At 44.1% G+C, this 26,472-nt stretch overlaps 1 protein-coding gene across 1 annotated transcript in view; it reads right to left on the reverse strand.

The window, feature by feature from the left end:
* Window positions 1–26,472, reverse strand: part of LOC135549412 (serine/threonine-protein kinase 32A-like) — a 60,291-nt gene that overhangs the window by 23,931 nt on the left and 9,888 nt on the right. Inside the window, exons 4-5 of the mRNA XM_064979385.1 lie at window positions 25,554–25,705; window positions 5,782–5,955 (exon numbers count right to left, since the gene is read on the reverse strand). Of these exons, the coding sequence (XP_064835457.1) occupies window positions 5,782–5,955; window positions 25,554–25,705 (326 nt within the window). The remainder of the gene's footprint in view (window positions 1–5,781; window positions 5,956–25,553; window positions 25,706–26,472) is intronic.

The following is a 26,472-nucleotide window of genomic DNA, read 5'->3' on the forward strand; positions in this document are numbered from 1 at the left end:
CAATAGATAGCTCCAGTCTCTGTGGCAGCAGTCTCTGTGGCAGCAGTCTCTGTGGCACTTCTGTTTTTAGTTTAAAACCAAGCAAACATCTAACATTATTCCTGACGCAATATGATGTCTGATGTCAAAACAGATCATTTCCCAGCTATCACATTCTGAGAACCTTATATTTACTGAGCTCCAGAAGAAGAAAAAGGCTACTCACTGTCTTAGTCTGAAGCAATGGACAACCGGGTGCATATTCCAAAATCTGTCAAATGATATTTTATCTCACGTAAGGACATAATTTGTAATCTTTGTGCAACACACACCGACACCAAGTATCTACTCTACATCACCATCTCCACACTATAGTTAGTTATGGGAGACTGAGGTTTCATCATGTGCTGTAGACCACTACTCAACAACCCAACAGGAAGAAATTAGAAATCCTATTGATAAGTTAAAATCATTTGGTCACAAAGACTGCGTTTACACAGGCAGCCCAATTCTGATATTTTTTCCACTCATTGGTCTTTTGACCAATCACATCAGATCTTTCCACATCAGATCTTTTCAGAGCTGATCTGATTGGTCAAATGACCACTTAGTGAAGAAAATCTCAGAGTTGCCTGTGTAATCTCAGGTCTGCCTGTGTAAACACAACCTAAGTGAACTGAGAAACACTTGAAGGGGACTCAGGGCTCACATAATGTGTTTCTCAGTTCACTTATTGTAGGTTGTGTTTACACAGGTAGACCAATTCTGAGATTTTTTTTAACTAAGTGGTCTTTTGACCAATCACTGTTGATCAAAGTGCAGAAGCTACAGAAATGAGTGAGTCAATAATGCCACAGCTCCACCACTTCCCTTCCTACAGGTCCTGGCCTGTGGTGATAATGCTTCCGGCTTCAGTCACATCTATACTGTTCCCCACGTCCACCCTTTTTAATACCACTTGCTTGTCTTCCCCTGTGATTCCAACCATCTAAATGAAGCTGCTGTGGGGACTGGGGAGTGAGTCAATAACACCACACATCTACCACTTCCCTTCTCACACCTCACACCTCCAATCCCTTTTTCCACTTGTGTTGTTTGGAGGGGATTGTCTCTGAAGATGCCACTAATTGAGATGCGTCTTAGTGTTAGTAATTGAAAACCCCATGAGAAGGTACTGACAAAACAGGCCTTGTTGCTTTGCTACCCTGATGGCAATAGAGGCACAGTACTCCCTGTATCTATTGTGAAAAGGTAAAACTGGTCTTGGGGTAACTCATATTATTCTGTAGGTAAATCTGTGACACTCCATTTAGTATGATATATTACAGTATGTTTGGTTACATAATGAATAGAATAGCGGTTGTGAAATATCATATGAATTATAGGACGTATAGTATCATGTATCTTACTCGGTCGTAAAATAGCATACGAATTGGATGATGGTCCTTATCTTGGTGGATGCATAGTATTATACGTCTTTCTCTGAGACCAGGGTGCTTATTGCGCAGTAACAACAAAGGAGAATTATGGGGAGAATTTACATTGCCGTTTAGGGAAACTATAACGACAAAAGTTAGGATAATTTATGTAGCAGGTTAAGTGAAATGGGTTAAATTTAGGATACGGGTTAGCTGAAATGCTACAGTTGTCACCGACGAGACTCAAACACGCAACTTTTTGATTGCTAGAAGGTCGGGATTACGCATACCCATCCTCCCCGACCAACCTCCCTACTTTTGTTTCTATCTAGCAGGGATGGGAAACTTTGAAGGGGGTGGGGCCACCTTCCGAGCAAAACATTTTAGTGGCTTACTTCTTGACAGCAGAGAGAAACAAAAGAAAGTTTTGGAGTTCATTCCCTGTAATTCCACACATTTTGTCATAGAGCATTGAGAAAATACTGCAGTATTAAAGCAAGTTTGCCCTAAAGCTAAACACTTTGACATGGGGAAGAGAAAAGATTTTAAAATTGTATAATTCATTTCATGCAATTCTACTCACATTGCCATGGGACGGAGAGAAAAATGTGCTGTTTCAATAGGCCATTTCCTGTAATTCTGCACATTATGCCATAGGGTGGAGAGAAATGTTTGCAATTGTATAACACATTTCATGCAATTCCTGTCACATGGGATGACGCTGGAGGGACGAAGCAGGTACGGGGAGTCAAACATTTAATATGGAACGGACATGGAACGAGACAGGAATGGCGTCAGCACAAGGGTAACAAAGACAAAAAACAATTAATGCAGCAGTGGGGAACAGAGCAGGGAACTGACAAATATAGGGGAGGAAATAAACAGGTGATGAGTGAGTCCAGGTGAGTCCAATATCGCTGATGCGTGTGACAAGGGAAGGCAGGTGTGCTCAGTGGATGGAAGGACTGCGTGATGCAGGGCAACCTGGCGCCCTCAAGTGCCAGGAGAGAAGAGCAGAAGCAGATGTAACAGTATTCCCCCCCTCTTGGGGCACCACCCGGCGTCCCACCCTGGCGAACCGGCCGAGACATGGGCGCTGGGCAAGCCGGTTGGGGCATGGGAGCCGAACAAACGGGCAGGAGCGTGAGAGCCTGGCGAGCCGACTGGGGCATGGAAGCCAGACAATCCAACGGAGGCAAGACGCCTGTCGTTCCTGCTGCAGCGAGGGAGCCCGATGATCCGGTGGAGAGTGACATGGGATGGGAAGCCGCCGAGCCAACCAAGGCAAGGAAACCTCTCGAGCCAGCCAGGGTGTAAAAGCCCGACGGACTGGCTTAGGCTCCCCCGGTTCCATCAGCGGCCGGTTTGTTGGGCTCCTATGCTCCAACCGGTTTGTTGGGCTCCCATGCTCCAACCGGTTTGTTGGGCTCCCATGCTCCAACCGGTTTGTTGGGCTCCTATGCTCCAACCGGTTTGTTGGGCTCCCATGCTCCAACCGGTTTGTTGGGCTCCCATGCTCCAACCGGTTTGTTGGGCTCCCATGCTCCAACCGGTTTGTTGGGCTCCCATGCTCCAACCGGTTTGTTGGGCTCCCATGCTCCAACCGGTTTGTTGGGCTCCCATGCTCCAACCGGTTTGTTGGGCTCCCATGCTCCAACCGGTTTGTTGGGCTCCCATGCTCCAACCGGTTTGTTGGGCTCCCATGCTCCAACCGGTTTGTTGGGCTCCCATGCTCCAACCGGTTTGTTGGGCTCCCATGCTCCAACCGGTTTGTTGGGCTCCCATGCTCCAACCGGTTTGTTGGGCTCCCATGCTCCAACCGGTTTGTTGGGCTCCCATGCTCCAACCGGTTTGTTGGGCTCCCATGCTCCAACCGGTTTGTTGGGCTCCCATGCTCCAACCGGTTTGCCCAGCACCCATGTCTCGGCCGGTTCGCCAGGGTGAGGGGAGTACTGTTCGCCAGAGGGGGGGGAGTACTGTCACGTCTGCTCCCGCTCTTCCCCCCTGCATCACGCACCCCTGCCATCTATTACGCACACCTGCCTTCCCTCGTCACGCGCATCAGCAATTGTGGACTCACCTGGACTCATTCGTCACCTGTTTATTTCCTCCCCTATATTTGTCAGTTCCCTGCTCTGTTCCCTGCTGCTGTGCATAAATTGTTTTTTGTTTGTGTTACCTGTTTGCTGTTTCCATGTCCGTTATTTATTACATGTTTGACTCCCTGTACCTGCTTCGTCTCTCCAGCATCATCCGCGTGACAATACTACTCCTTTTGCTGGCCACTAGACTAAATTACCAATATAAACCAATTTAGCTGACATGGGCTAATTGGCTGACCGTCAAAGACTAACATAACAAGAGAAAAACTGCTAATGCACAACCAAATGTTAAACTTGCACCTTGTGTATTCTACTATTCTAACTCGCAAAAGTAGGCTGAGACCCCGACTGAGTTCCCTTTTTTGGAAATTGATCCGCGTTGGCTGCCAGTTGCCCATCCCTGGTCTAAAGTAACTAGACTAGACCATTACTAGGGGTTGTATGTCTTGAAGGTGCTCAGAAATACATAAAATATGTTTCGTTTGGCTCTGTGGACAGGCTGTATCAGTGTATGAGTGCAATGTCGTCATGAACATTGTCATTATGAATCATCAGTCATGACTCATAGGATTCTTTATACTGGATAGAGATTCTGCTCAAGGCCAGGGTATCATCAGCAGATACATGCACAAACACACACACACACACACACACACCCGCACGCACACTCCAACAACACACACTGAATATGTGCACCCACTCAGAGTGCTACAGTGAGCACACAGCCTCCAATCAAATTATCTATTCAATTTACATACAGATGAGATGAACATTTGAATACCAGCCTCTTCCTTTCCCTGTAATAAATGCAGATTGAAAGCGGTTGATTTAATCTAAACATCTCCCAAACACCTGCTTATCTATGGGAATGTTTTTTAGTTGGTATCGAATGACAGAAATGTAAAATACTCCCATTGAATCGATTAATGAGGAATGTATTGAGAAATGACAAATCTGATCTACAGGTAACTGCCAAAATAAAGTAAACACTTGAGTAAATGAGGGATACAAATTATAGTGAAAGCAGCTGCTTCCACACAGGTGTGGTTCCTAAGAAATTAAGATCCCATCATGCATAAAAATTCCCAGTTGCCCACTATTTTAGCTACCATGGGTAGAAGAAGAGATCTCAGTGACTTTGAAAGAGGTGTCTCAAATGTGCATTGTGGGTTTAAAGGGTGTGTGTGTGTGTGCCACTGGAGGTAGGTGGCACTTTAATTGGGGAGGACTGGCACGTGGGAATGGCTGGAGATTAATAAGTGGAAAAGTATCAACAACATCAAACACATGGATGCAATTCCATTCGCTCCTTTCCAGCCATTAATATGAGCTGTCGTCCCCTCAGCAGCCTCCACTGGTGTGTGTGTATGTCTCAGTCACCAGATCTCAACCCAACTGAACACTTATGGGAGTCAGCATTTTCCACCTCCATCAACAAAACACCAAATGATGGAATTTCTTATGGAACAATGGTGTCCCATCCCTCCAGTAGAGTTCAAGACACTTGTAGAGTCTATGCCAAGGCTCATTGAAGCTGTTCAGGTGGCTCGTGGTGGCCCAACTCCCTATTAAGACACTATGTTGGTGTTTCCTTTATTTGGGCAGTTACCTGTATTTGCTCACAGCGGTTTCAGCATGTATAGATAGAAAAGCAGTAAGTCCTCCTACTAAATTATGTCATTTGTTATCCTGCATGTAATTAATTAGCACTCTGGAACCCTGAAGCTTCCCATTTGTCCAGGTCTGAAAAGGCCTTTCTCTATGATTATCATGCTGTTGCTCTGCACAGTGGTGGAGGGCGATCATGCAACCTGAGGAAGGTCTCCGCCTGGCATGTGTGTGGCGTGTTCTGTGTATCTTAACTTATCATCAAGTCAACCCCTCTCTCTCTCCAGGCTGATCTGATCTGTGTGTGGTGGCTCACACCAAAGTACTATCAAAGGTCTTTCAGGTCAGTCCAATTTGTCACAATGAATGACAGGTTAGTCAAATTATTTGACAGTTACGTAAAATAATTTGAGTGATGCTTTTGGGTGGTAGCTATCTCTGTATGTTGGCTTGTTGACACTGGATGTCTGAAGATTTGGCATGGCAGCACATACTTGTGTGCATTCCAACATTGAATAAGGTATCTATGTTTCTGGGCCTATAGAAAGAGGAGGAGAGTACGACCTCTAAGGGCTGTGGCAACTGTGAATACCGGTCAGCTTTGATCTGTCTCTCTTAGCTGTGGATGATAATGACGTGATGATGAAGATGAGGGCGGTTTCTCTCTCACTCACCTGTGGATGATGCGCTTGCTGCGGAGGTAGCCCAGTGCCAGGGCGATCTCACAGATGTACAGCTTGACAGTGTTCTCTGAGAAGTGAACATTCTGCTGGAGGTGATAGCGTAGGTCTCCTCCCAGCAACAGGTCCACTACCATGAACATGTCCTCCTCGTCTTGGAATGAGTACCTACAGGAGAGGAGGGGGAGGGAGGAGGGGGAGGGGTGGGAGGTGGTGGAGGGCATGGATAAGGAAGAGGTGGAGGAGGAGGGAGATGGGGAGGTGGTTGAGAAGTAAGAGGTGGAGGAGGAGGTTGTGGAGGAGGTTAAAAAGGATGTGGAGGAGGAGGAGGTGAAGTAAGAAATGGAAGTTGTGGAGGAGGAGGAGGTGAAAGAGAAAAGAAGAAGAAAATTGTCAGCCTATGACACAGCATTATATTTATCCAACACAATTACCTTGGTTGCCAATATCCAAGAGGTGAAGGAGTTCTATTCACATTCAGTGTGAGGTTTGTAATGCAAGAGGAGAGTGAAAGTATCTCAGTCAACCATCACAAAGGTCTTCAAGGCTCACAGATGGCAAAAGAATATCGCTTATGAAACATAAGGTGCTGGCGGGCTTACACCACTCATTATTCTAGGCACAAATTAATTCCCAGAAAAGGCAATTCATTAGTGGTTAGCAATGGAAACACCACTTCAACACACTCTGGTTGGACCGTTCCATCCAAAGTAAAAGGTCAGGTGTGTCTGAGCCCATCCACCCATCCAATCATCCATCCATGCATCCACTCACCTATCCACTCACCCATTCATCCATCCATCCTTCCACCCACCCATCCACCATCCATGTTTCCACCCACACACATCAGCACCTAGCCCATTCCACTATTCTCCATTGATGTTACATGACGCGACTCCAACTGGGATCTGTACTTTCTAATGAGTCTATGGCAAACTATTTCCCTCAAGCCTTCTCTTGCTTACCGAGCCTTGAGCATTCCTCCAAGAAAATATAAACAGACCAGATGCAACTTTACAACATTTTATTTGTCACATGCTTCATAAACAACAGATGTGGACTAACATTGAAATGTTTACTTACTTCCCAACAATGCAGAGAGAAAGAAAATAGAGAAATAATAGAAAAGTAAAAGATGTAATAATACAAGTAATAATAGATACACAATGAGTAGTGATAACTAGGCTACATACAAGGGGTAGCAGTACCAAGTCAATGAGTATTGATAACTAGGCTATATACAAGGGGTAGCAGTACCAAGTCAATGAGTATTGATAACTAGGCTACATACAAGGGGTAGCAGTACCAAGTCAATGAGTAGTGATAACAAGGCTATATACTAGAGGTAGCAGTACCAAGTCAATGAGTAGTGATAACTAGGCTATATACAAGGGGTAGCAGTACCAAGTCAATGAGTATTGATAACTAGGCTACATACAAGGGGTAGCAGTACCAAGTCAATGAGTAGTGATAACAAGGCTATATACTAGAGGTAGCAGTACCAAGTCAATGAGTAGTGATAACTAGACTACATACAAGGGGTAGCAGTACCAAGTCAATGAGTATTGATAACTAGGCTATATACTAGAGGTAGCAGTACCAAGTCAATGAGTATTGATAACTAGGCTACATACAAGGGGTAGCAGTACCAAGTCAATGAGTAGTGATAACAAGGCTATATACTAGAGGTAGCAGTACCAAGTCAATGAGTAGTGATAACTAGACTACATACAAGGGGTAGCAGTACCAAGTCAATGAGTATTGATAACTAGGCTACATACAAGGGGTAGCAGTACCAAGTCAATGAGTAGTGATAACTAGGCTACATACAAGGGGTAGCAGTACCAAGTCAATGAGTAGTGATAACTAGGCTACATACAAGGGGTAGCAGTACCAAGTCAATGAGTAGTAATAACTAGGCTATATACAAGGGGTAGCAGTACCAAGTCAATGAGTATTGATAACTAGGCTACATACAAGGGGTAGCAGTACCAAGTCAATGAGTAGTAATAACTAGGCTATATACAAGGGGTAGCAGTACCAAGTCAATGAGTATTGATAACTAGGCTACATACAAGGGGTAGCAGTACCAAGTCAATGAGTATTGATAACTAGGCTACATACAAGGGGTAGCAGTACCAAGTCAATGAGTATTGATAACTAGGCTATATACAAGGGGTAGCAGTACCAAGTCAATGAGTATTGATAACTAGGCTATATACAAGGGGTAGCAGTACCAAGTCAATGAGTATTGATAACTAGGCTATATACAAGGGGTAGCAGTACCAAGTCAATGAGTAATGATAACTAGGCTACATACAAGGGGTAGCAGTACTAAGTCAATGAGTATTGATAACTAGGCTATATACAAGGGGTAGCAGTACCAAGTCAATGAGTAGTGATAACTAGGCTATATACAAGGGGTAGCAGTACCAAGTCAATGAGTATTGATAACTAGGCTATATACAAGGGGTAGCAGTACCAAGTCAATGAGTAGTGATAACTAGGATATATACAAGGGGTAGCAGTACCAAGTCAATGAGTATTGATAACTAGGCTATATACAAGGGGTAGCAGTACCAAGTCAATGAGTAGTGATAACTAGGCTATATACTAGAGGTAGCAGTACCAAGTCAATGAGTATTGATAACTAGGCTACATACAAGGGGTAGCAGTACCAAGTCAATGAGTATTGATAACTAGGCTACATACAAGGGGTAGCAGTACCAAGTCAATGAGTATTGATAACTAGGCTATATACAAGGGGTAGCAGTACCAAGTCAATGAGTATTGATAACTAGGCTATATACAAGGGGTAGCAGTACCAAGTCAATGAGTATTGATAACTAGGCTATATACAAGGGGTAGCAGTACCAAGTCAATGAGTAGTGATAACTAGGATATATACAAGGGGTAGCAGTACCAAGTCAATGAGTATTGATAACTAGGCTATATACAAGGGGTAGCAGTACCAAGTCAATGAGTAGTGATAACTAGGCTATATACTAGAGGTAGCAGTACCAAGTCAATGAGTATTGATAACTAGGCTACATACAAGGGGTAGCAGTACCAAGTCAATGAGTATTGATAACTAGGCTATATACAAGGGGTAGCAGTACCAAGTCAATGAGTATTGATAACTAGGCTATATACTAGAGGTAGCAGTACCAAGTCAATGAGTAGTGATAACTAGACTATATACAAGGGGTAGCAGTACCAAGTCAATGAGTATTGATAACTAGGCTATATACTAGAGGTAGCAGTACCAAGTCAATGAGTAGTGATAACTAGGCTATATACAAGGGGTAGCAGTACCAAGTCAATGAGTATTGATAACAAGGCTATATACATGGGGTAGCAGTACGAAGTCAATGAGTAGTGATAACTAGGCTATATACTAGAGGTAGCAGTACCACGTCAATGAGTAAGGATAACTAGGCTATATAATTGAGGTAGCAGTACCAAGTCAATGAGTAATGATAACTAGGCTATATACAAGGAGTAGCAGTACCAAGTCAATGAGTAAGGATAACTAGGCTATATAATTGAGGTAGCAGTAACAAGTCAATGAATAATGATAACTAGGCTATATACAAGGGGTAGCAGTACCAAGTCAATGAGTAAGGATAACTAGGCTATATACTAGAGGTAGCAGTACCAAGTCGATGTGCAGGGGTACGAGGTAATTGAGGTAGATATGTAAATATAACTAGGAATAAAGTGAAAAACTGTCAACAGTAGCAGCAGTGTGTGTGATGAGACAAAACAGTTTGTGCACAAAGGGTCAATGCAGATAGTCTGTGTTGTTATTGTTGTTAACTATTTAACTAACTATTTAGCAGTCTCATGGATTTGGGTAGAAGCTGTTCAGGGTCAGAATTATGACATGGCTTGTCAGCCTCCAGAGGGGGAAGAGGCATTGTCGTGTTTTCGGTGATCAGGCCGACCACTATCGTGTTGTCGGAAAACTTAATGACGGTATCATAGTTGTGTGCGGCCATGCAGTCGTGGGTGAACAGAGAGTACTGGAGGTGACTAAGCACACACTCCTGAGGTGCCCCTGTATGGAGGGTCAGCATAACAGATGTGTTGTTGCCTACCCTCACCCTCGCCGCCAATAGGCCGTTTGGTTCTAGAGAAGTTTCCTACCTAAAGGTTCTGAGTTCAGTGCAGTCATTTACGTCAGCAATCCATACATTCTATTGTTACATGTCAAAGAAAGTGAAAGGTGTATTTGTGCATCCATGCCTTCGCTTTCTCCATGAATAAGACCAATCATGGGCTGGCATTCAACTAAACAGTAGTATGGTTGTCTGCAGACGACCTTCCTCCCCCAAGGCCCACTTCAATTAACGGGAGGTGGTGCTTCATCCTGTGAATGAGGATTGATTGAACAGACTCCAGCGTGTCTACATACGGCTCAGTTGATGCTGAGGCAACTTGAAGCATAATTCACTTTAGGGCCGTAGGGGGTATCTGAGAACCCCCTGGCCAGCCCTTAGTGCAGGATGGAAGGGGGTTTGCTTCTCTCAGAATGTCAATGACTTCAGAGCCAGTGAGGGTATCTGAGAACCCCCTAGCCAACCCTTAGTGCAGGATGGAAAGGGGCTTGCTTCTCTCAGAATGTCAATGAGTTCAGAGCCGTAGAGGGTATCTGAGAACCCCTGGCCAGCCCTTAGTGCAGGATGGAAAGGGGCTTGCTTCTCTCAGAATGTCAATGACTTCAGAGCCAGTGAGGGTATCTGAGAACCCCTAGCCAACCCTTAGTGCAGGATGGAAAGGGGCTTGCTTCTCTCAGAATGTCAATAACTTCAGAGCCAGAGAGGGTATCTGAGAACCCCCTGGCCAGCCCTTAGTGCAGGATGGAAGGGGGTTTGCTGCAGTTGAAGGACAACATGTCAATGACTTCAGAGCCAGAGAGGGTATATGTGAACCCCCTGGCCAAACCTTAGTGCAGGATGGAAGGGGGTTTGCTGCAGTTGAAGGACAACGTGTCAATGACTTCAGAGCCAGAGAGGGTATCTGTGAACCCCCTGGCCAAACCTTAGTGCGGGATGGAAGGGGGTTTGCTGCAGTTGAAGGACAACATGTCAATGACTTCAAAGCCAGAGAGGGTATCTGTGAACCCCCTAGCAAACCCTTAGTGCAGGGTGGAAAGGGGCTTGCTTCTCTCAGAATGTCAATGACTTCAGAGCCAGTGAGGGTATCTGAGAACCCCCTAGCCAACCCTTAGTGCAGGATGGAAAGGGGCTTGCTTCTCTCAGAATGTCAATGACTTCAGAGCCAGAGAGGGTATCTGAGAACCCCCTGGCCAAACCTTAGTGCAGGATGGAAGGGGGTTTGCTGCAGTTGAGGGACAACATGTCAATGACTTCAGAGCCAGAGAGGGTATATGTGAACCCCCTGGCCAAACCTTAGTGCAGGATGGAAGGGGGTTTGCTGCAGTTGAAGGACAATGTGTCAATGACTTCAGAGCCAGAGAGGGTATCTGTGAACCCCCTGGCCAAACCTTAGTGCAGGATGGAAGGGGGTTTGCTGCAGTTGAGGGACAACATGTCAATGACTTCAGAGCCAGAGAGGGTATCTGTGAACCCCCTAGCAAACACTTAGTGCAGGATGGAAAGGGGTTTGCTGCAGTTGAAGGACAACATGTCAATGACTTCAGAGCCAGAGAGGGTATCTGTGAACCCCCTAGCAAACCCTTAGTGCAGGATGGAAAGGGGCTTGCTTCTCTCAGAATGTCAATGACTTCAGAGCCAGTGAGGGTATCTGAGAACCCCCTAGCCAACCCTTAGTGCAGGATGGAAAGGGGCTTGCTTCTCTCAGAATGTCAATGACTTCAGAGCCAGAGAGGGTATCTGAGAACCCCCTGGCCAGCTCTTAGTGCAGGATGGAAGGGGGTTTGCTGCAGTTGAAGGACAACATGTCAATGACTTCAGAGCCAGAGAGGGTATATGTGAACCCCCTGGCCAAACCTTAGTGCAGGATGGAAGGGGGTTTGCTGCAGTTGAAGGACAATGTGTCAATGACTTCAGAGCCAGAGAGGGTATCTGTGAACCCCCTGGCCAAACCTTAGTGCAGGATGGAAGGGGGTTTGCTGCAGTTGAGGGACAACATGTCAATGACTTCAGAGCCAGAGAGGGTATCTGTGAACCCCCTAGCAAACCCTTAGTGCAGGATGGAAAGGGGTTTGCTGCAGTTGAAGGACAACATGTCAATGACTTCAGAGCCAGAGAGGGTATCTGTGAACCCTCTAGCCAACCCTTAGTGCAGGATGGAAGGGGGTTTGCTGCAGTTGAAGGACAACATGTCAATGACTTCAGAGCCAGAGAGGGTATCTGTGAACCCCCTAGCCAACCCTTAGTGCAGGATGGAAAGGGGCTTGCTTCTCTCAGAATGTCAATGACTTCAGAGCCAGAGAGGGTATCTGTAAAAACCAAAACTTCCCACCCTAATTGATTTGATTTGATTTAAGTGCAGCACGGAGGGGGGTTTGCTTCCTTCTGAGAAAAGTCACGTCCCTGTCCTCTCCAGAGGCTCAGGTAGAATGAATTTGTCGGTATCTGGTCCGTCATAGTTTTGTATAGACATTACAGAGCTGCAGATTGGCTGTCTGACATCATTCCCTCAGGGGGCACTGCTATAGTGTATTTCTACTCTAAGATGCATAGATTTTTGAAAGAAAGGCTCTGCGATAAGCCAGGGAAGCCTTGTACCTTGTGGGAAAGGAAGGGTTGTAAATTCAGCAGAGAGCATCATAAAAATCTGCACAACAGAGCAGATTAATGGCCGCCTCTCCTGACAAACATATTTCTAGAAACGAGAAAAGGAAAGAAGGTGCCGCCCACTAATCAGTGTATGATGCGTCTGAATGGCCAGGAGAGTCCTGTGCCCCATATATCACACAGACAGACAGAGGAGAATAAGTTAGGCCCAAAGACAACAGTGTCACAGTGGAGGATCCATTGTGAGATGTAAAAGTACCTCTGAAGAGACAGTCTAGTATGTTGGGGAGCTATGGGATAGTTGACTGAGCCACCGAGGGAAGCCGAAGCGCCTGAGATGAGATCAAACACATGTAACATCACATTAACATCACATCTACTCTCTCTCTCACCGACAGCTAGTCATACGACTCCACAGGTCAAAGGTCTGAGAATGCCCCTGTCCTGCTGAAGATTACAAAGAAACAAAACCATGTGGCAGAATAATCACATGGATGTCTTCTTGTCAATGTTTCAAATGACCCGCAGAGAAGCAGACTATAATGGAACCACAGAAGTGATTGCCACACATTCTGAGGACTTACATCTCTTTGGAATGACTAAGATGTGTTTATAAGGAGCTGCCAGTCAGATCTAAGAAACTCTCTCTGTAGTGCTGTGCAGAAACCTCTCTCTCTCTCTCTCTCTCTCTCTCTCTCTCTCTCTCTCTCTCTCTCTCTCTCTCTCTCTCTCTCTCTCTCTCTCTCTCTCTCCGTAGTGCTGTGCAGTTTTCTCTCTCTCTGTGAGCTGAGCACTTTCTGATGCTGGATAAATACCTCCAGTCTCAGCGGAGTCTGCTGAAGTGAGAGAGTCTGGTAGCTATCACAAGAACTTACCCAAGGAGAGGGACATTAATTGCCCCGTTTTTTTCAGCAGGGGAAATAGCTGGTTGTTTTCCTTATCTTGTGAAAAGTTTTTTCTTTCATAGTGACGTGACCCAGCCAGCCTCCCCAGGGGAAGCCAGTCAGAATGGTTGGTTTATCTGTAGCAGCTTGTAGCAGGAGGGAGGGCAGTTCCTACAGGAAATCGATAGTGAACACAAGAGTCCTTACTAGTAGAAATTCTGCTTCTTATGCTTCACTGATGGATTCTTCTTCTTGCTCCCACAGGCCACTACATCAACGTGGGACGGTCATGAAACCTGAGCAGTATAGGCTCTGATGAGAGGGGTTATTCTGTCCTCTAAGCAAACACATGCTGTAAGTTCATGATAACCACCTTTCACTCTTGAACACATATGCACACACTCACACAATTACACAGACACATGCACACACACACACACACTCGCTCGCACACACACACACACACACACACACACACACACACACACACACACACACACACACACACACACACACACACACACACACACACACACACACACACACACACACACACACACACACATTCAATCAATCCTTATCCCAGTCTGCTGTTCCCACATGCTTCAAGAGGGCCACCATTGTTCCTGTTCCCAAGAAAGCTAAGGAAACTGAGCTAAACGACTACGACTACTAATGCTGTTCATCGACTACAGCTCAGCATTTAACACCATAGTACCCTCCAAACTCGTCATCAAGCTCGAGGCCCTGGGTCTCGACCCCGCCCTGTGCAACTGGGTACTGGACTTCCTGACGGGCCGCCCCCAGGTGGTGAGGGTAGGTAACAACATCTCCACCCCGCTGATCCTCAACACTGGGGCCCCACAAGGGTGCGTTCTCAGCCCTCTCCTGTACTCCCTGTTCACCCACGACTGCGTGGCCATGCACGCCTCCAACTCAATCATCAAGTTTGCGGACGATACTACAGTGGTAGGCTTGATTACCAAAAACGACAAGACGGCCTACAGGGAGGAGGTGAGGGCTCTTGGAGTGTGGTGTCATGAAAATAACCTCACACTCAACGTCAACAGAACAAAGGAGATGATTGTGGACTTCAGGAAACAGCAGAGGGAGCACCCCCCTATCCACATCGACGGGACAGTAGTAGAGAGGGTAGTAACTTTCAAGTTCCTCGGCGTACATATCACGGACAAACTGAATTGGTCCACCCACACAGACAGCGTTGTGAAGAAGGCGCAGCAGCGCCTCTTCAACCTCAGGAGGCTGAAGAAATTCGGCTTGTCACCAAAAGCACTCACAAACTTCTACAGATGCCATCAGACGGTTAAACAGCCACCACTACCATTGAGTGGCTTCTGCCAATATACTGACTCAACTCCACCCACTTTAATAATGGAAATTGATGGGAATTGATGTAAAAATGTATCACTAGCCACTTTAAACAATGCCACTTAATATAATGTTTACATACCCTACATTACTCATCTCATATGTATATGTATATACTGTACTCTATACCATCTACTGCATCTTGCCATCTTTATGTAATACATTTATCACTAGCCACTTTAAACTATGCCACTTTATGTTTATATACCCTACATTACTCATCTCATATGTATATACTGTACTCTATACCATCTACTGCATCTTGCCATCTTTATGTAATACATTTATCACTAGCCACTTTAAACTATGCCACTTTATGTTTATAGACCCTACATTACTCATCTCATATGTATATACTGTACTCTATACCATCTACTGCATCTTGCCTATGCCGTTCTGTACCATCACTCATTCATATATCTTTATGTACATATTCTTTATCCCTTTACACTTGTGTGTATAAGGTAGTAGTTGTGGAATTGTTAGGTTAGATTACTCGGTTATTACTGCATTGTCGGAACTAGAAGCACAAGCATTTCGCTACACTCGCATTAACATCTGCTAACCATGTGTATGTGACAAATAAAATTTGATTTGATTTGACACACACACACACACACACTCCACAAAACTGAATAACAATCACTATCTCAAGCCCTAGCTGTCTGTGATTACTGAACAGTGTCAGGGTTATACAATGAACCTGTTAACTCAGTAAAACATATCTCCATCCCAATTAGACTGAAATAGTAAGGGCTCATCAGAGATGTGGTAATGGCATTTCGCTTCCGGGTCATTCACTAATGATCAACAAGTTGGAGAAAAACAAATTCTGCCCCCGACTCACACCATGCATGCCACATTTCTACAGTTGGGTATGTGATGATTGCTTATTGTTATTTATTGAGGCCAAAATGGCAGAAGGCCATTGCAGACACGTACTCATACATATTCAAAGACACTTGAGTTCTAAGACTATAGAGTCTTAACGAGCCATACAAGTGGCAGAGAAAACGATAGTTTATATGAGCGACAAGTGACTGTGTCTGCAGCATATTATGTATATGAAAAAATGTATGAATATTGATGCATACAGATGTAGGATCTTAATTTGAGCCAGTTTGCTACAGCAGGAAAATAATCCTGCAGGAACAGGAATTGTGAATTATTGTGTGGATTATAATTACAGCCAGAACACAAATATCCCGAAAGCCAATTTTCTCTTGTAAGCTGTCAGAAGGATTTAATACTTATGACAGTGATATTTTATGTGATTACGATTCGACACGGACCCGCCCGGACCTGAGTGGTAGTACAGATTTTCTCAATTGCTAAAACACTAAAACCCATCTGCCTGAACAAAGTTCTAAGTTGTCTGGACTCATGTAGCTAATTATGCAGTCTGTTGTCAATACCTTAAACCATTTCACATGGTAAAACACAATTTGCAGATCTCACTTAGACTTTTCAGCAAAACTCTAAACACATTCTTATTCTCAAAACACATTCTGCACTCTAATGCACATGTCATCCATACTGGTAAACACAAGTGGCAACAATCAAATACAAATAGAGAAGACATGTCATTGATTGAACACAACCACTCAAAATTGATTTAACCTGTTTCATATGATGCGACACAACCAATATAAGCCAGGTCAGAGAGCAAACAGGTTGTTGAAGGTGGGAAGGAGACAGTCTGAGAATGGATAGGAGAAACAATGTGAGAGGACGAGGACGAGTGCGTATGCGAGGTGGGCGACGAGGAGGAAGAGGAGGAGGAGGGCAAGAAAGAGGAAGAGGAGGACGAAGAGGAAGACAAAGAGTGGAAATATCTGATGAAATTCGAGCAACAGTTATAGACCATGTTCTTGTCCATGGACTGACAATGAGGGAAGCAGGACATAGAGTGCAACCCAATTTGAGCAGATTTTCTGTGTCCACCATTGTAAGGACATTCAGAGAAGAGAACAGGTTCAGTATACTACTGTATTTTTGTAATTGCAAATTTACTGTACTACAATATATGCAGCTGTTTCAATAGACATTTGTAAAGTGAATCACTGTATGTATTGTACTGCATGAATATCTTTTGTAACTGCACAACTACTTTTTGTAGAATTGCAAGGCTGCCACATGCAGGTGGAAGGACAGCTATATTCACTCGGGAGCAAGAGGCCGTTATATTTGGCCTGGTCCTTCAAGATAATGCAATACGACTCAGAGAAAACCAGGAACGAGTGATACAAGACAACACACACTTCCAGGGAATTGACAGTGAGTATTTCCACTATTGACCGTGTCCTTCATCGTAACAGGATGCGAATGAAACAAGTATACAGAGTACATACAGAGTACCTTTGAGCGCAACTCACCAAGGGTGAAATAACTGCGAGCTCAGTATGTGCAAGTAAGTGTACATTCAGAAACATTTACTGTAATCCAGATTGTCTACAGTACTAACACATACTATGTGAATGACATTACTCTTTAGTACATACAATGTATGTGAATCAGAAGCCTAATTGTACTCTACAGTATAGCACTGTCTCTGTACGACTTACAAAATCCTACATACAGTATATTGTATTTCTACACAGACAATATTTGACTTGGAATCCTTGGACAGAGCCCATGAGTTCATCTTTGTTGATGAAGCAGGCTTCAATCTAACAAAGAGGAGAAGAAGAGGCCAAAACATGATTGGACAGCGGGCCATTGTTGAAGTCCCTGGTGGCAATGTTACAATCTGTGCTGCTATCAGCAACCATGGTGTTCTACATCACCATGTTACACTCGGGCCATATAACACCCAGCACCTTCTAAGATTTATTGCCAATCTAAGAGATATTTTATTTGAGCAGCAGGTTCAAGAGCAGCAGGGTCAAGAGGTAAATGAGAATCCCATTCCCACCTATGTGATAGTGTGGGACAATGTCAGTTTTCACCGAGCTGCTCAGCTAAAGGAATGGTTTAACATCAATGGGCAGTTTATGAACTGCAGTTTATGAACCTCCCTCCATACTCGCCTTTCCTGAATCCGATTGAGGAGTTTTTCTCCTCTTGGAGATGGAAAGTGTTTGATAGACAACCCTACACCAGAGTAAATCTGCTGCAAGCCATGGATTTAGCCTGTGGTGATATAGGTGAGGAATCATGTCAGGGCTGGACACGACACACAAGAGGCTTCTTCCCCCGTTGCCTCAGGAGGGACAATATTGCTTGTGATGTCGACGAAGTGCTCTGGCCTGACCCAGCCCAAAGACAAGAAGAAGCACATTGATCAGTGCATTGTAGGCTGTATACTGTAAAATGGACAAATTGTATGGCCCTGAACATTGTGCTTTCCATTTATTAACAGTGCTGACTGCTCAATAGATTTTGACTGGTTGCATATCAACAAATAACAAGAATTACAGTATCACAGAGACAAAGGACAAGTTTGTGAGATGCAGGGTACAGTATTGTAAAAATAGGGGTACAAAGAGGAGGAAGAACAAAAAACAAAATTGCAAAGTGCAAAGCACAGTAGTCATTTCTGATCAATTTTGAGCTACTATGATAGAACATGTTTTTGTTCATCAAAAGACAATGACGGAAAAATATGAATATTTTTTTAGATTCAAAATTCACTTCTCCCTGAGAATTGTATGTTTTGAACAATGTGTTTTCTATTTTTCGGTGTATTGTTTACTGACTGCTTGAGAGTGTATATCATTTTGATCACTTTGTTTATGATTTAAGAGCACTGTTTGATTTTGAACAGAGGTAAAACTGTTTTGAGGCGAATGTTTCATTTTGCGAGAGGAGTCAGAGGTTATGTGAATAGTGCTTGAAGATGAGGTTTGTGTTTAATGTTTTCAGGAAATGGAGCAAGGTTTCAGAAATTGTGTTTTAGCAATTGAGAAAAACTGTAAATAAGTGGCCATTAGACACAGGAAAAGAATTACATACAGAACAAGAGAAAGAGAAAGAGAGAGAGAGAGAGAGAGAGAGAGAGAGAGAGAGAGAGAGAGAGAGAGAAGAGAGAGAGAGAGAGAGAGAGAGAGAGAGAGAGAGAGAGAGAGAGAGAGAGAGAGAGAGAGAAAGAGAGAAAGAGAGCCAATTGGTCAATTACATTGAAATGTTTCCATTAGACTTCTAGTGTGTGAGGCAACCATTTTGTTATTTGTCAGGAATGCCTTGAAAAGGGGGAAAAAACATGCTAATTCTTTGAGTAATTTAGTATCCCCATCAGGCACTCACTGCCACCTGGTTATTATCTTCAACCAGCCTGGGATTCTGATTTGTTTTCTTGGGATGGATGCTCCCTTCCCAGGTCAGTTCATTCTGCCTCACATGCAGTTCGATGTAACCAGAAAATGCCCTTCAGGCCAATTTAGGACCAGAACATCTCACAGTAAGCTATTTGTGGGGTGGAATCACCTACAGAGAAAAGTAATGGACTTTGGACCAGAGGGTTCTAATTAATGTTTGTCCCGAAAAAGGGGTCTTTGATAACGCATATACAGTAGGTGCAGATATTGGTTTCTGTATTGAAAAGGTAGCCCATAATGCACAACATGATTTCTATATTCTGTTACAGGAAATTGATTATAATGTATCTTTAATTGATTCCCATATTGTGTCTATAATTGCTTCAAATCCAATTAAAATATTCCAACGGCATAATACTGGCTTACAATGTAGTGTACATACAATGACAGAGAATATACTTTGACAGAAAATACATGCCTTGAATCAATATCAGAAAGTCTATTAAATGGCTTATAGCTCTGCTCAACTTAAAGTCAACCCATTCCACTGTGCTGATTGAAATACCGGAACAACTTCAGGTACAAAATCATCCACTTACACAGTCAGACGCACACACGCACGGCGCACCCACACCCACTTACACACAACCAGAACTAAAGCCTTCTCAGAAGTAGCTGACTAAAGCCTGGCGCTGCAGAACAGATGAAGGACAGTTTCCATCAGCCAGAGGCTAATGCTCCCTCAGCTGCTGTCGACCGTCAGCCCTTGGGGTGAAATTACACCCCAGCCCGGCCCCATCCCAGCAGCCCCCACTGAGGAGGCACAAGGTGTGAGGCATCATGGTCACGCCACTGCCTTATGCCTTAACACGCTTCACCTGAAGTTCACTGCCTCCCCTTCAGCCACACCATCCCAGGTCTGTAACCTTCCACTAACTGAACCTGACAGAAGTATGACATATCAGTGTCCTGTAACATAATGTGATGTTTGCAGGGAATGTGTGGACAGTGCTGTTATGTAGAGAGACCAGGCCGTGGTGTGCAGTAAAGGGATTCTGGGTCGTGGATTACTGCCTGGGTCGTATGATATGCAAGGTACAGCAGATTGTTGACTAGAACCTACTGGGCAAAGTGGTTGAATCAACGTTCTTTCCACGTCTTTTCAATCCCAAAATTGAATGTGATTATTAAGTTGAATCAAAGTGGAAAACTGATTGGATTTCATGAAAATCAGGGAATTTCGTATTTTTTTCACCCAACATTTAACCTAAATCCAATGACATGGTGAAATGTTTTGTTAATTTCAAGTTGAATTTGCATTAGTTGACAACTCAATAAAATGTCAATCAGAACTAGACTTTGAACTGATGTCTGTGCCCAGTGGGAAACTACATGTCATGTATGGCAGTAAGACTAATAATAGGTTTATTTACTGCATGCAGGTGACCTTCCTGGGTAAGTAAAGGACAAAGAGTGGAGAACCATGTTTGACACATGAAGACAACTACAAAATAAGCATGTCGAATGAAAGACGCAAGACACTTCACTGATGCCAATGAGCATTTTTGGCTAAACCCTTCATTCACTTCAACGCGTGGTTCATCTTCATTGTGGATTCAATGAAGGAATTCCTGACTTGTGATACACACCACAGGATGTGCAGTGCAGTTAGAGAGAAAATTCACCTTCAATAACAACATCTCTTCCATCAGCGTCTCTGCTCCAGACAGTTTCAGTGACTGCAACAGCTCAGGAGTAAATCCAGCTCCGACAGCTTAATGATAATAACAATATATGCCATTTAGTAGAGTCTTTTATCTGAAGTGACTTATAGTCATGTAGGCTTATATTTTATGGGTGGCCCAGGAATCGAACCTGAGATCTTGGAGTTACGACTGATCCGTGTAAAGAAAATAATGAATGGGGCCATGTATCGTGAGATCTTGCTGATAGAAGGAGGTTTTCACTCAAGGTCATTGAAGATGAAACGTGGCTGGGTCTTTCAGCATAACAATGATCCCAAACACACCGCCCGGGCAACGAAGCAGTGGCTTCGTAAGAAGCATTTCAAGGTCCTGGAGTGGCCTAGCCAGTCTCCAGATCTCAACAAATCTTTTTTGGGAGTTGAAAGTCCGTGTTGCCCAGCAACAGCCCCAAAACATCACTGCTCTAGAGGAGATCTGCATGGAGGAATAGGCCAAAATACCAGCAACAGTGTGTGAAAACCTTGTGAAGACTTACAGAAAACATTTGACCTCTGTCATTGCCAACAAAGGGTATCTAACAAAGTATTGAGATAAACTTTTGTTATTGACAAAATATATATTTTCCACCATAATTTGCAAATAAATTGATATGTATAAAATAAAAATGATTTTCTGGATTTTTTTTCTCATTTTGTCTGTCATAGTTGAAGTGTACCTATGATGAAAATTACAAGCCTCTCTCATATTTTTAAGTGGGAGAACTTGCACAATTGGTGGCTGACTCAATACTTTTTTGCCCCACTGTATATGGCCCCGTTATTTATCTTACAGTTCTGCCTCTTATCCGCTCGTCGTCCCTTATGCCATAGTTAGTACATATTAATTGTCATTAGAAACTACATTTGTTTAAACAAGTCAGCCATATCAGCTATGTTTTTTTAAAGGCAGTGAATGAGGCTGAAGGAGCTGTTTCTCTGCCAGACAAGGTTCCGCCGATAGCCAGGTGGAGCAGTGGTAAGGTTTGGGAATGCTGTCGGGACTCTGCAGTTGGGACAGCTATATTTAGGCCCTAACAGTTTGTGGGCATCGTTGGTCACCGTTACAGTGCAATTATGTGGAACTCTATTCCACATCAGGTAACTGTTTTATCTCCCATAGGGCGGCTCACCTTTGGCCCTCATCATTAGGGTTTGGCCGGGGTAGGCGGTCATTGTAAATACCAATTTGTTCTTAACTGACGTGCCTAGTTAAATAAAGGTTACATTTAAAAAATGGATGCAAGCAGTAGAATCAGATTTAAAAAACAAATAAAAAACATGTTATGGCACAGTGGAGGCAGTGAAGAGACACACACACAGGTACAGATACACACATACACACGCACACTCCAGCACACGTACTCTACACACATGTACATTGTAATAATGTTATATGATGTACTGTTTTATCTTTTGTTTTATGTGTTTGGACCCCAGGAAGAGTAGCTGCTGCCTTGGCAGGAACTAATGGGGATCCCTAATAAACCCCAGGAAGAGTAGCTGCTGCCTTGGCAGGAACTAATGGGGATCCCTAATAAACCTCAGGAAGAGTAGCTGCTGCCTTGGCAGGAACTAATGGGGATCCCTAATAAACCTCAGGAAGAGTAGCTGCTGCCTTGGCAGGAACTAATGGGGATCCCTAATAAACCTCAGGAAGAGTAGCTGCTGCCTTGGCAGGAACTAATGGGGATCCCTAACAAACCTCAGGCAGAGTAGCTGCTGCCTTGGCAGGAACTAATGGGGATCCCTAACAAATACACATACAAATATAAAAGTGAGTGCTGTGCTGCTGAGTCGGGCTCTGGTTAGGACACAGAGAGCATCTGTCTGTCTGCCTGCCTGCCTGTCTGTCTGTCTAATGGACTAAAGACAGGGCTACAGACATGACTATAGGACTACAGACAGAGAGTACACAGGACTACAGGGCTGAAGGACTACAGACAGGACTACAGGACTATAGACAGGACTACTGGACTACACACAGGATTACAGGACTATAGACAGGACTACAGGACTACTGGACTACACACAGGACTACATACAGGACTACATGATTACAGACAGAGACTAGACAGGACTACAGACACGACTACATGACTACTGGACTACATACATGACTACAGACAGAGTGTATACAGGACTACAGGACTAGAGGACTACAGACATAGAGTAGACAGGACTACAGACAGGGCTACAGGACTACATACAGGATTACAGGTCTATAGACAGGACTACTGTACCACAGACAGGACTACAGACAGGACTACAGAGAGAGAGTAGACATGGCTACAGGACTACAGACAGGGCTACAGGACTACAGACAGGACTACAGACAGAGAGTAGACATGGCTTCAGGACTACAGACAGGACTACATACAGAGAGTAGACATGGCTACAGGACTACTGTACCACAGACAGGACTACAGACAGGACTACAGACAGAGATTAGACATGGCTACAGGACTACAGACAGGGTTACAGGACTACAGACAGGACTACAGACAGGACTACAGACAGAGAGTAGACATGGCTACAGGACTACAGACAGGGCTACAGACAGAGAGTAGACATGGCTACAGGACCACAGACAAGACTACAGACAAGGCTACAGACAGAGTGTAGACATGGCTACAGGACTACAGACTGGACTACAGACAGAGAGTAGACATGGCTACAGGACTACAGACAGGACTACTGTACCACAGACAGGACTACAGACAGGGCTACAGACAGAGAGTAGACATGGCAACAGGACTACAGACAGGACTACAGACAGAGAGTAGACATGGCTTCAGGACTACAGACAGGACTACAGACAGAGAGTAGACATGGCTACAGGACTACAGACAGGACTACAAACCGAGAGTAGACATGGCTACAGGACTACAGACCGGACTACTGTACCACAAACAGGACTACAGACAGGATTACAGACAGAGACTAGACATGGCTACAGGACTACACACCGGGCTACAGGACTACTTTCTCATGCACACACACACCAGATGGCACATTCATAGATTTCTAATTGCACTGCCATTCAGGAGACGAGTCTTTGTTGTTGCTATGCTGAGTGGCCGGCATATACAAACACCTCATCTGAGAGCCAGTCACAACTGCAGTGACTGCAGGGAGGGGGGCAGGGCAGGAGGAGAGTGGGAAAGGAGGAGAGGGGGACGCTGACTGTCGTGTCGCCTGATTGCTCTGAAGGTGCAGCAGGTAATCTCCCACACTATGACATGACCTTGAGCTCTTCACTCAGGACAATCATAACTTGACCAACTGGGCAGCTGAGCTGACCTAAGCACATCTTACAGGGACATCTTCCACTAGCTCGCTCCAAGCGTTTAAAGACCCTGCCAAAAGCATGACCTTCTTCCTGCCTGTTTTTTTATTGGATTTGTTGTCCCACACAGCAAGCATCGTTTGTTTGTCAGACGGCTCCATTCTTCTACTACAGGCTCCACTACTGAACGTTTCTGCTTATTATCCTCCAAATAGTAATTAAAAGATTCAGTCATAGATAGTGAGTCCCTGCCAGCTGCCGATGCTGCCTGCAATAATGAAGAGATTTTCAGACAGAGGAGAGAGAGAATGAGAGAGAGAGAGAGAGAGAGAGAGAGAGAGAGAGAGAGAGAGAGAGAGAGTGATAGAGAGAGAGAGAGAGAGAGAGAGAGAGAGAGAGAGAGAGAGCGAGAGAGAGAGAGGGAGGGAGAGAGGGGGGGCATAAAATACCTGGAGTTCTTCAATGTCATATTAGGAACGAGTCTAAACTATTTCACATTACTGTTAACAGCAAAATTCCAAATAACCGCGCCTGTGTATAAATATCAGAGTCATCTGAAGTAATTACCTCAGCTTGAGTAACTAAGAGAGGAACAATAAAAAAAATAATAATAATTAGCAGCCATTCGAGCCATTGAATGGTTGAATCACAAACTGGACTACAGGAAGCATGGCAATTATTTTTCTTCTTTGCCACACTTGTCAGTCCCTCAGTCCTCCGCTCCACTAGCCTCTTGTCTCATCCGAGTCCACACACAGCTAGTCAAGCGGCTGGTCTCAAGTTAGTGCCTTTCCTTTTAGACGCTAACCTCTCCAAGGTGATAAGAGCTGTATCGAGTGCCAAAGACACTCAGGAGCTTTAGTGGTCATCAGCTCCTTTTTAGGGGTCGATACTCACTGGTTTTATGAGCCTATCTCTATATAAGGCAAATATGTAGAAGGAATGGAGCTGTGAAAGCATTCAACTGGTCATAAATGTGCAGTGAATGATTAATAGTGAGTCTTGGTGATTCATAATGAGAGATCAACCAACGTAAAAACAATATGTTTTTTGATGACTAACGTCAATATACCTTTACACTGTACTTACTTTAATAAGCCAACACAAGGCACTACCCACAGGATTTTCAAAGACAAATTGAGATCGTCTGAGGTTTTGTTCTACTTCATTGTATTGTGTGTCCTCCTCGTTCTAGACGTCAATGTCTTGGCTGGGCAAACATGTATAGATGTGAGATTGGCAAGCGCATTCAAGCTTCTGCCATTTTCAAGGTGAGAGTCCTCTCGCTACAGATAATTAACCACAATATCCTCATAACACTTGTTCCTGGCAATTCCTGTCTTCTTTCACACACACACACACACACACACACACACACACACACACACACACACACACACACACACACACACACACACACACACACACACACACACACACACACACACACACACACACACACACACACACACACACACTTACCAGAAGTTGACAAGGAAGGGATGCTCGAGGTTCCGCATGATCTGCATCTCCTTGAAGACATTGCGGACCTCATTCCGTTCCACACACTTCAGTTTGTTCATGTACTTCATGGCATACATTTTCTTTGTGTCCTTTTTCTGCACAATGCACACCTAGAGAGAACAGACAATAGCTGTGCATTCATCATGCTATCAACTGAGTTTACTGAATGTGTTTCTTACTGACCATTGCAGTGTTGTTTTGCTTATATGTAAACACAAGCTGTAAGAAAGCGCATCCACAGACTGTGAAAGTTGAAAACAACTGTTCTATTGCAACTGTAACTATGCGCATTAATTACCTGACACAACAACAACAAAAAGTCACAACATGAAATGTTGGTACAAATTCATAATTGTCGATAGACAACTTGTTCGTTTGACATGGTGGGATCTTTTGTGTTTGTAAAATTAATTCATTGATAAATGGCAGTGGAATACTTGTATTTGTAAATATTGGTATAATAACCATCATATCTAAGTGAACTTGGAGTCATGTGATGATATGGCGTGTGGCCCTCCCACTACGACTCGGAAAACCATGTAGTTTATTAGGCTACAGATGAATGAAATTATGATGAACTTCACAGGCTGGTGAATGTGCAAGGTGACAAATATTGAGGGTCTGGTGACATGATGATCGGCTGCTTGGCTACCGTTGTAACGGCTCTCACTGGTGCTAGAAAAAGTAGACGAAGGCGCAGGGTGGAAAGTGTTCATGATTTTAATTCAAAAACCACTCAAACAAAATAACAAAATCGAAAACAAAAATGGACAGTTCTGTCAGGCAACAATAACTGAACAGAAAACAAGATCCCACAACCTAATGGTGGGAAAAAGGGCTGCCTCTGTATGATCCCCAATCAGAGAGAACGATAGAC

The sequence above is a fragment of the Oncorhynchus masou genome, chromosome 12, assembly GCF_036934945.1.
Source record: "Oncorhynchus masou masou isolate Uvic2021 chromosome 12, UVic_Omas_1.1, whole genome shotgun sequence".
Lineage (NCBI taxonomy): Eukaryota > Metazoa > Chordata > Actinopteri > Salmoniformes > Salmonidae > Oncorhynchus > Oncorhynchus masou.